Source organism: Volvox carteri (assembly GCF_000143455.1).
Source record: "Volvox carteri f. nagariensis unplaced genomic scaffold VOLCAscaffold_98, whole genome shotgun sequence".
Taxonomy (NCBI): Eukaryota; Viridiplantae; Chlorophyta; class Chlorophyceae; order Chlamydomonadales; family Volvocaceae; genus Volvox; species Volvox carteri.
The window spans coordinates 286,103-297,428 of NW_003307641.1; the positions used below are offsets into that span (position 1 = coordinate 286,103).

Sequence of the window (11,326 nt, forward strand, 5' to 3'; positions counted from 1 at the left end):
ACCAGAGACGTTTGTCCCGTTCGCAACATCTTTACAGCCGGCTGCCCCCAAGAGCTCTGGTATCGAGTGGTATGGCCCGAACCGCGCTAAGTGGCTCGGTAGGTTATCCTGGAGATCCGAGGAGATCCGATATGCAGCGGGTGTAGCGCGTATCGGAGGGCCGGAATAATCGGTCGGTCTCGTGCATGGTCCTCCTTTCGGCGCAACATGCCGCAGCGTCAGGTTTCTGTGCGCAGGCTGCTCTCTCGGTCCTTTGCTGACATCGCGCGATGCATGCTGCGATGAAGGGCACAGGTTGCGTCTTTCCCCCTTTCGCGACCTGCCGTTCAGTAGCCCGCTGCCGCCGTATGTCCGCTTTCCCCTTCTGTGCCCACATCGGACAGGCCCCTACAGCGAGAATGCCACCCCTGCCTACCTGACTGGCGAGTTCCCCGGTGACTACGGCTGGGACACTGCCGGCCTGTCCGCTGACCCGGAGACGTTCAAGCGCTACCGCGAGCTGGAGCTGATCCATGCGCGCTGGGCCATGCTTGGCGCTCTGGGCTGCCTGACCCCCGAGCTGCTGTCCAAGAACGGCGTGCAGTTCGGTGAGGCTGTGTGGTTCAAGGCCGGCGCTCAGATCTTCCAGGAGGGCGGCCTGGACTACCTGGGCAACCCGTCGCTGGTGCACGCTCAGAACATCGTCGCGACGCTGGCGTGTCAGGTGGGCGGGAGGGACGTGGCTGCATGCTTAGGAATGTGTCCGGTCGCCTTACTTGTTAGCTGGCTAGGTGAAACAAGGTGGGGCGCGGCAACTGTGCTGCCAGCCCTTGACTGTCGTAAGCTCCCCTGCCTTTTGCGCGCTCTTACATTCAGCTTGGCTTTGGATTCCTAGTCGCAGCCTTGTGACATGTGAGCATTGTGCGTTATCGCACGCACATCCAGGAATCTGGGTGTCTCGTTTCCTATCCAGCTTGGTTTTATTGCAACGTAACCCCAAGCGAGCAGACGACGCGTTAGATGGCGTGTTGCATATCCGTATTGACTGCTGTCTTCTCCCCCGCTCTCGCTGCTCACGTGCCGCGCAGGTGATCCTGATGGGCCTGGTGGAGGGCTACCGTGTGAACGGCGGCCCGGCCGGCGAGGGCCTGGACCCGCTGTACCCCGGCGAGTCGTTCGACCCCCTGGGCCTGGCTGACGACCCGGACACCTTCGCCGAGCTCAAGGTCAAGGAGATCAAGAACGGCCGCCTGGCCATGTTCTCCATGTTCGGCTTCTTCGTGCAGGCCATTGTGACCGGCAAGGGGCCCATTGAGAACCTGAACGACCATCTGGCCAACCCGGCCGTCAACAACGCCTTCGCCTTCGCCACCAAGTTCACGCCCAGCGCGTAATGTATCGCTGCTACGTTTGCTAGTCGAAGCGGTTGTCCGCATCTGCCGGCCGCTGCTGCCTTCAGCTACGTTACGTTGTTTAGCTATGTGAACGTAGACACAACATACCCAATAAACTGCCAATACCGGTATACGAGACGTCACATGCATAGCAATTGCAGGCAGTAGTTGCCTATCCGTCGCTGTTGGGTAAATACGCTTGGATGCGCAGCTTGCCAAAACTGTTGAGTGATGCGTGGGTGCTTGTCAGTTATTTCCATCGAACCTCGTTGTCGCACTGTGGCCACCTCTGTTTTTAATGTCGTGTTCCTGCGATGAGTTCCCGCGTGGTGAGTGGTGAGCAGCGGCGGAAGCGGTCCTGTTACGGGCCTGAAGTTTTGATGTGGGTGTTTCCCAGTAGGGGTTTCCCACAGCACGGGTGTTGAGGTGGAGCTCTTACTTTTGGGTGGGGTATTGGGCGGTGAGACGTGAGATATCAAGAGCTTCATACAAAGCGCATGCACGTGCTGGGTGCGTTGCGCCAAGCAAGCTCCTGTAACATTTCGGTGTTCATGACATAAGGAAGGTCTCGGTTCCAGTGCTTGTTTCACCGCTTCTTGGGGCGGGAGCACATACAGCCATTTTGGTGGGCGCGTACTGCAAAGGCGGCCACGCAAACAGGCACACATGGAGAACACGCGCGAGACACGAGCTAAAGGAACATGTCATTCAGAGGGATGATTCGAGGTGCATATGGCCACGCTCTATCGCGCGAAAGAAGCCAAGGGTTATCGTGGCTTTCCTGTGTTAGCGAAGTGAGCTAGGCGCTTAATCGCGGGTTGATGGCCTCGGTTGTCGTACAGTGCAAGAGTTAAACTTCAGCAAACCACGTTGGTAGGTCACTCCCCGCCGACATCATCACTGGCGCGGCATAGGTCATCGCCAATCCCTCTAGCGTACAGCGGCCTCGGCCTCCGCGAACCAGGCTCGCTACCTTCCTCACAGCCAGGAACTACGTTGCCACTGGAAGGTACCCCGATGCACCAAGAAGGCTTATTGTGGCGCTCGCCTCGGGCTTATGTGTCCCGTTTCGGATAGCACAGCATCAGCACCACGAAAAACCTGCCGATATGCATAACAAAAAATCACACACACACACCAACACACACACACATACTTACAAACACAAACACACACAAACACAAACCACACACTCACTCTCTTTCTTTTTCTTGTCATGCAGAAACACACAGACGCACACCCACACCCACACACATGCACACACGCGCACACACATGCACACACACACACACACACGCACACACACGCACATACGCACACGCACACGCCACACTTAAGTCGAAGGAAAAAGGCACGAAGTCGGACTGGAGCCTTGTAATGAGTGATGCCGTTACCTGGATTACAGTCCGGTGTAGAACCATGGGACGTGCAATGATATGGAGTCTTAAAAGCTCGGCAACCAGATGGACGCCGCTGCATGCTGGCTACTGCTTTCAGTATCACCCTGGCTGGCAGGCCCCTTTCGATCAGTTTCGCATCCGCAAGGCCAGAGCATGCAGCATCGCCAATGGTTTGACCACCTGCTCCCGTAACTTAAGAACCAAATACCGAATGCCAGTGCCATGGGTCCAGTACTCCCCCAGAAAGGCAGGATGACACACAAATAGGCTACCCGCTGTCCCTTGTCTATCTGGTACTGCCCCGCGACTTTATGCATAAAACTGCTGGTCACAAGAAGTTCTTCTTTGTTCCTTTCACAGTTCAATTGGTAGCCTGAAGCTAAGCATGCGTGGAGTGCTGAACATGTAGCGTGCGTGGTGAAACCCCTGGCAAAAGAGGTAACAAACAGAGGGCGTGCTGGCGTTCCGTTCAGTACTTCAGAGGTCAAAGGCAAGCCATGGGCAAAGTAGGAGCTTTTCCCAGGTGCCAGCCTTAGGCTCCGACGTTTGGAAGCCCGTGGCCGATTGTAAGTTGCGAAGAGCTCATGCGTTTGGTCGAGGCCGACCGTCCTCCCTTGATCGGACGACAGGTTGCTACGCACGTGCTTGTTGCTTTCCTTCGGTCCTAAACGGCCTCCGGTTCGGCGCTGTCGCCCTTTTGCGGTCCAGCAGAGCTTGGACCTTGTGTTCACCGGCCCTGTCCGGGATGGAATGCCCTTTGCCGTCCTAAGCAGCGTGACCCATTATATCAGCTTGCTTCCTAGCAAGGACAACAGCTACTGTCCTCCCGTCCTACGGTACTGGTAATGAGTAAAGGCCGAACAGCTAGGGTCAAACATGGAGAGACCACTTTTGGCGCCTAAAGAATGCATTGCAGTGCGTATCAAAATCCATGTTCAGCGTGCACGTCACAGCATTTATACAGTCGCCACTGAGTTATCCCTGCATCAGAAACTTGTATGAAACTTGCAAGCAGGTGTAGCAAATCGTTCATGCCAATCTGTGCAAGTGCAGATAGCTGTTAAGCGCATGTGTTGCAGGTGTGCCATGTCTGTATCCTGCGATCTCTGTTAGGTAAGCGCCCTGTCCCACGGACAGGACAGGGATACGGCGTGCGTACGGCATCAAGATTTGCTTGCAAAACAAAAGCGCTGGTTGCCTGTGCTTTCAGTATCAGTTCTCTCCTTTGTGCAGCAGAGTCTGATCACCTTACGAACATCTAAAATGGCTTTCGCTCTCGGCACCTCGCGCGAGGCTCTGCAGGTCGCATGCAAGGCGACCGGCAAGAAGGCCGCTGCTAAGGTCCGTTTTATTTCGACACCATTTATTTTATCAGCGTACCTTACATAGACGCACATACGTATTTGCAGTGTCCTCTGGCTAACCAGAGACGTTTGTCCCGTTCGCAACATCTTTACAGCCGGCTGCCCCCAAGAGCTCTGGCATCGAGTGGTATGGCCCGAACCGCGCTAAGTGGCTCGGTAGGTTATCCTGGAGATCCGAGGAGATCCGATATGCAGCGGGTGTAGCGCGTATCGGAGGGCCGGAATAATCGGTCGGTCTCCTGCATGGTCCTCCTTTCGGCGCAACATGCCGCAGCGTCAGGTTTCTGTGCGCAGGCTGCTCTCTCGGTCCTTTGCTGACATCGCGCGATGCATGCTGCGATGAAGGGCACAGGTTGCGTCTTTCCCCCTTTCGCGACCTGCCGTTCAGTAGCCCGCTGCCGCCGTATGTCCGCTTTCCCCTTCTGTGCCCACATCGGACAGGCCCCTACAGCGAGAATGCCACCCCTGCCTACCTGACTGGCGAGTTCCCCGGTGACTACGGCTGGGACACTGCTGGCCTGTCTGCTGACCCGGAGACGTTCAAGCGCTACCGCGAGCTGGAGCTGATCCATGCACGCTGGGCCATGCTTGGCGCTCTGGGCTGCCTGACCCCCGAGCTGCTGTCCAAGAACGGCGTGCAGTTCGGTGAGGCTGTGTGGTTCAAGGCCGGCGCTCAGATCTTCCAGGAGGGCGGCCTGGACTACCTGGGCAACCCGTCGCTGGTGCACGCTCAGAACATCGTCGCGACGCTGGCGTGCCAGGTGGGCGGGAGGGACGTGGCTGCATGCTTAGGAATGTGTCCGGTCGCCTTACTTGTTAGCTGGCTAGGTGAAACAAGGTGGGGCGCGGCAACTGTGCTGCCAGCCCTTGACTGTTGCAAGCTCCCCTGCCTTTTGCGCGCTCTTACATTCAGCTTGGGTTTGGATTCCTAGTCGCAGCCTTGTGACATGTGAGCATTGTGCGCTATCGCACGCACATCCAGGAATCTGGGTGTCTCGTTTCCTATCCAGCTTGGTTTTATTGCAGGCCGTACCCTGGCGTGTTGCTTATCCGTATTGACCGCTGTCTTCTCCCCCGCTCTCGCTGCTCACGTGCCGCGCAGGTGATCCTGATGGGCCTGGTGGAGGGCTACCGTGTGAACGGCGGCCCGGCCGGCGAGGGCCTGGACCCGCTGTACCCCGGCGAGTCGTTCGACCCCCTGGGCCTGGCTGACGACCCGGACACCTTCGCCGAGCTCAAGGTCAAGGAGATCAAGAACGGCCGCCTGGCCATGTTCTCCATGTTCGGCTTCTTCGTGCAGGCCATTGTGACCGGCAAGGGGCCCATTGAGAACCTGAACGACCATCTGGCCAACCCGGCCGTCAACAACGCCTTCGCCTTCGCCACCAAGTTCACGCCCAGCGCGTAATGTATCGCTGCTATGTTTGCTAGTCGAAGCGGTTGTCCGCATCTGCCGGCCGCTGCTGCCTTCAGCTACGTTACGTTGTTTAGCTATGTGAACGTAGACACAGCATAACCAATAAACTGACAATACCGGTATACGAGACGTCACATGCATAGCAATTGCAGGCAGTAGTTGCCTATCCGTCACTGTTGGGTAAATACGCTTGGATGCGCAACTTGCCAAAACTGTTGAGTGATGCGTGGGAGCTTGTCAGTTATGTCCATCGAACCTCGTTGTCGCACTGTGGCCACCTGTGGTTTTTATGTCGTGTTCCTGCGATGAGTTTCCGCATGGTGCCGTGGTGAGTGGTGAGTGGTGAGCAGCGGCGGAAGCGGTCCTGTTACGGGCCTGAAGTTTTGTTGTGGGTGTCAGCCAGCAGGAGTTTCCCACAGCACGGGTGTTGAGGTGGAGCTCTTACTTTTGGGTGGGGTAGTGGGCGGTGAGACGTGAGATGTCAAGAGCTTCATACAAGGCGCATGCACGTGCTGGGTGCGTTGCGCCAAGCAAGCTCCTGTAACATTTCGGGTGTTCATGAAGTAAGGAAGGTGTCGGTTCCAGTGCTTGTTTCACCGCTTCTTGGGGCTGGAGCACATACAGCCAATTTGGTGGGCACGTACTGCAAAGGCGGCCACACAACAGGCACACATGGGGAACACGCGTGAGACATGAGCTAAAGGAACATGTCATCATTCAGAGGGATGATTCGAGGTGCATATGACCACGCTCTGTCGCGCATAAAAAGCCAAGGGTTATCGTGGCTTTCCTGTGTTAGCGAAGTGAGCTCAGGCGCTTCATCGCGGGTTGATGGCCTCGGTTGTCGTACAGTGCAAGAGTTAAACTTCAGCAAAACATGTTGGTAGGTCACTCCTCGACGACATCAGCAGCAGGGTAGTCACGCCTACCTCCCGTTCGGCCCCACGGTCTCGATCCACAATCGCACAACCACCGATAAACTGAATCCCCGATAAGAATCCGAACTTGAATCGATGGGATATGGTGGTTAGCACGTGATGGAACCGGAAGCGTGAAGAGTTGGTGTGGGACCAGGGGACCCCCCGGCAGGGTAGTCACGCCTACCTCCCGTTCAGCCCAATGGTCTCGATCCACAATCGCCGATTAGTTATTTCTCCGATTGATTTGGAACCAGAATCGCCCAGATTTGGTGGGGATGCATGTATGCGTGCCACCTGTAACCCGCCTGGAGGGGCCATCAGCACACCAGCGCACTCGATAATCTCGATAAAACTAACCGTGTAACTCGTATCGCATCGCTCACAATCGCTTAAGCCCGATCAGTGAATCGACGCGACCAGAAACAGCTGCATTGGGAATCCGCGCGACTTTGGCCGGACAGCGACCCTGCGACTTCCCGCCGACTGCAGCTTTTCTTCGCTTCGGTCGATATCAAATACTATCAAAGTCCATAAACGCAGAACTTTGGTTAGCGAGGAGTCGCGAGATGTTTCACAGCAGCTAACTTAGGAACCTTCGCACGTGTGCGCCGATTTGCCGAAGCAACCAGTTACGCACACCTCTTTTTCTATGGGTTGGCAACTCACTGGGCGCGCGTAACCCTCAGAAACCCTCAGTAACTGTCAGTTCCGCTCAGTTGGGCTCAGTCCCACTCAGTTCCCCTCAGTTCCTCTCAGTACCGCTCAGTTCCATTCAGTTAGGCTGAGTTTTCTCAGAAGAACTAATAATTCATACAAACAGTATAGCAAGCTTCAGGCAGACTTCTGCATCTTCCACTGGCCTTGTTGGCTCTGAAGGCATCAGGACTCACCTACCATACCTTGCATCTGCTACAATACAATCAAACCTTACTTGGTACTCCAGTGCACCGTCCTTGAACCTACTCTTCTCTAATCGACTAACCTCCACATGCTCCTCACCTTCGTTACTCTCCTTCGTGGGCTCCTTGCGTCCTTGGTCATAATTTGCCCGGCTACTGGCAGCCCCTGGGCAGCCCCGACCCACGACCGGGATCAGGCGCGGTGTGGGCGGAATAGCCCTGAAAACTTAGCGCAAAGCCCTATTCACCGAAGGCAGACCTAAGAAGCGCTGTCAGGAACTGTGCACAGGCCCGCTTGGGGCCAGGATTCTGAAGTGTCAGTTTGGGTTGACAGCGCCTCAGGCACTCCTAGGCTAGGCCTTGGCTCTGCACTTACCACCCTGCACGTCCTCCTCCTGGAACGTGGATGGGCGCCTGCACTGCTGCTGCTGCTCCTGGCGCCAAAACACAGCCGAGCATTCCTGCCGCGCATGAGAAACTGTCACAAGCGGTGCCCCAGGCCGAAGCCACCAGAAGCAAGCCAGCGTGTTACATGCAGCTCCTTGGTCCTGGCCCTCATCCTAGTTCTTTTGCGAAATGTATGTGGTTGCCGGCGAAGAAAGGAGAGCAATTACGTATATGTCAAGTAGTCGACTTGGATAACCCTCGATAGAGCCCAGTGCCCGGCAAGCCTCTGGTGTTCTCTGTTCCCCCGGCATACCTTAGTCAAGGTATTTCTGCTCTGCACCCGGATGAAGACACTCATCGCACGCTTGTCCCTGTCCTTGTTCGCATGGTCCTGCGGGGGCACACTAACCTGCTGTGGTGACCGCGCCTCCCTCAGACGGGACAGCTACGGCACCTGAAGGCAAAGCGAGCATCCGGGGATACAGAGACAAGCAAAGCTTTGCAGGCCTTTATGCAGGCCGAAGTTATCAGAGCACTTAAAGGTGAGGAGCGAGGAGGTGCAAAGTTTCTTGGAGGGCATGGGCTCCTTACTTACCCGGGGCGTCCTGTCCGGCCCGGCCTGGCCCGCATGAGCCTGTCCTCAGCCTCCCTGACCGCAGCCGCATCCTGAAGAAGTCGCATTGGAATCCAAGAGGCTGGGAAAACGAGACCACGCGCTGTCCCCTCGTCCTGCAGCTTGCCTATCATGCTGTTGTTGCTGAACAACTGCGGCCGGCCGTATTGTGCCGATGGTGACTCGAGCCTTTCTGCATTCCATCACATCGACCGCGCCCCTGTTTGCGCACCGACCATGCCATGTCGAGCAAGGAGCTCAGTGACGCCTCTGCTGGCTTACTGAACGATGTGAGGGAGTGAGGGGTGACAAGCTCGGAGTGTGATTCGGCCCCGATCCCGGCCCAGATCCCGGATGACGAATCGTGCAGCAACGAAATCTACGTGCTACTGGTCTTCCATCAGTCAGCTGTCGAGGTGGGCAGTTGTTCTTGGGGGGGGGGGGCAGCTCAGGACGTGTTGTGGTGCTGTGCACACGCCGTGCCTGAGTGCCAGTCCTCCCTCTTCCAAACACGGCAGGATAAGCTTCACGTGCAGGCGTCGGGTCAGCACACTGTGTACATCCGGTCGCCTTGCACAGGCGTTCCAACACTGCGGGGCCGAGCGAGGCCCGTGGTTCGCTTGCGTTCGGCCTGCGAACCTCGCCAGACGCGCGGCTTGCGTAAAAGCAGTAATCTATTAACAGATAGGCAGGCGGCTGGCAGTAATCTATTAACAGATAGGCAGGCGGCTGGCAGAGGTTAAGGCCTGACTTCTGCTCCCAGTCGACCCAGTCGACCCGGGTTCATATCCGCCTGCCGGCTCCTCGGGTATTTGAGGAGTGATGAAATGGGAGGTGGCCCCCCATCATATGGACGGTGTAGGACGTGATAATATCAACTTGCGAGCTGACCAGGAACTAAGTTGATGCGCCGTTGATCCGCTAGATTTGGTTGGATGCTGGTGGTGAGTTGCCGAACCCAACGAATACATTCTGAAGTCGGATGGGGTGACGGATTAGGGTGCCCCTCTAGCAGGGGAGAGCAGGGACTGCCCCGGGAAAGGGGGCCGCTGGCGAAGTTAACCACCCTGTAACAACATACATATAGATTCCATGAGGTGCTGCGCAGCTCACTTCCCACGGCTACCGAGATGTTAACCGATGGCCAGGTAGTACTTTGCGGGTGCTTCTCTGTGTTTTCACGAAGTTGCTCGTCACACTGTACAATCTAATTCAGCATTGCCGAGTCGCGAGCACGTCCCAAACGACTCCATAACTTCCTGCAGTTTCCACTCCAGAATAAAATAGGGGGGTCCTTGTGAAGCAGCTGCCCGCGTTTCTAAAGCCTGTATGTTGTTGGATAGTAAGTTGCAGAATGGGGCCAGGCTGGAGAGGCAAGTGCAGTGGCATAATGGAATGTAGATGAGTAGAAGCTGTTTCCAGGGCGCTTGGCGCACGGCACAATGTACATGCAGTCATGTCGTCACAAGTGCGTATGCAAGAACAACAGGAACAACAACCAGAAGAACAAGAACAGCACCACAGGAACAGCGTGTGCACAGGCCACGTTGCGTCGGTCCTTTGCTATGATGTAGGAACGAAGAATAAGGCCTAGGTTCAAGTTTCCTGTTGCGCGTGGATGGCCATGCCAGAACAGGCAACATGATGGGTGAACTCGCACGCTACCAACTTGCCCCTGAGCACGCGACGAGCGGACATAGAAAAGAGCGCAGCGGGCCCCCCCCTTTCCCCCAACGCTCACGCAATAGACCATCCCAAGCGCTGCTGTCCGTATGGGCCGCAGCCGCCGTTCACACACGAGTTAAGTCCGACATGTATGCACCGTGAACATGTATGCACCGTGAATGAAACCCTAAGTGTGATCGTGCCCAAATACAACAGCACTGCCCAATGTCCAGAAGCCTAGCGCCGAAATCGTGGGACCCTGTCCGTCAAGCGTTAGGTGTCCAGTTGCTGTGTGGGCTAGGCGAGCGTGGCTGGGGTGTCATCGTCTTGGACTGTCACGGCGGTGGGCGTGTGGGCGCTGCCGGCGCGTTGCCGGCTCATCGCGTAGAAGGCCGGGCTGGCGGAAGGCGGCCCGCGCAGCACATTGTAGCCGCCCGGCCCCCGGGCCTTGAACTGCGCGATGTAGAGGGCCTCCATCTTTTGGGCTAGAGCAGGATTGGCGGTGCGCAAAGCGTATGATGGTCGACCCCGCCGGCTAAAGCTACACGTCCCCAACTGAAGATATTCTCGGTGGTTTACCAGCAGGTGTTGTGCTTCCTGCTGTCTGATGTCCTGAACGCTTCCTCTTCCCGCAGCCGTTTCAAGCGCCCAGTCTTGCAAGCTACGTTGTATGCTTTCATATCTTTTCATATCTTATTCAGCTCAGGCTAAGCAGCCAGCCAAAAGTCCGAGATGCATACCGCTTGTGACTGCGGCCAACATGCCCTGACGAGCGGCCTAACGCCGAAAAAATTACATACACTTTTACAGGCGCATTTTGAGAATTGAACGCGCGCATCCGCACGGCAAAATTCGCTCCTGGCTTTTTTGGGACGATGTACGAACTGTTTTTGGGCACAGTACGACCGGACACATTTGTGCGAGAGGCTGCTTAAATAGGGGGGTCCTTGTGACGCAGCTGCCCGCGTTTTCAAAGCACGTATGGTGTTGGATTGTAAGGTGCCCAAGTACGTTTGCGAGGAAGAGAATGTGGCCAGGCTGGAGAGGAAAGTGCAGTGGCATATTGGAATGTGAGATTAGCGTAAGCGAGTTACAGGGCGTTTTATTGCACGGGCGAATTTACGTGCAAATCTTTCACCGTAGCATCAGTCCTCAGTTCACTTCTTGGAACGAACATCAGCATAGGTGCAAGCCCTCTCGCTTGGGGGGATATGCAAACAAACATCCTGATAGGGGTAAACTCGCACGCTACCGAGCATTCAACCGAGCACATGCATGCTTAGTGAAT

General features: G+C 56.1%; 1 protein-coding gene across 1 annotated transcript in view; it reads left to right on the forward strand.

Annotated features, from left to right (window-relative positions):
• Nucleotides 1–6,282, forward strand: part of VOLCADRAFT_84524 (uncharacterized protein) — a 7,815-nt gene extending 1,533 nt beyond the window's left edge. Inside the window, exons 2-4 of the mRNA XM_002958550.1 lie at nucleotides 38–98; nucleotides 384–703; nucleotides 5,240–6,282. Of these exons, the coding sequence (XP_002958596.1) occupies nucleotides 38–98; nucleotides 384–703; nucleotides 5,240–5,545 (687 nt within the window). The 3' untranslated portion in view covers nucleotides 5,546–6,282. The remainder of the gene's footprint in view (nucleotides 1–37; nucleotides 99–383; nucleotides 704–5,239) is intronic.
• The last annotated feature ends 5,044 nt before the right edge of the window (nucleotides 6,283–11,326 follow it).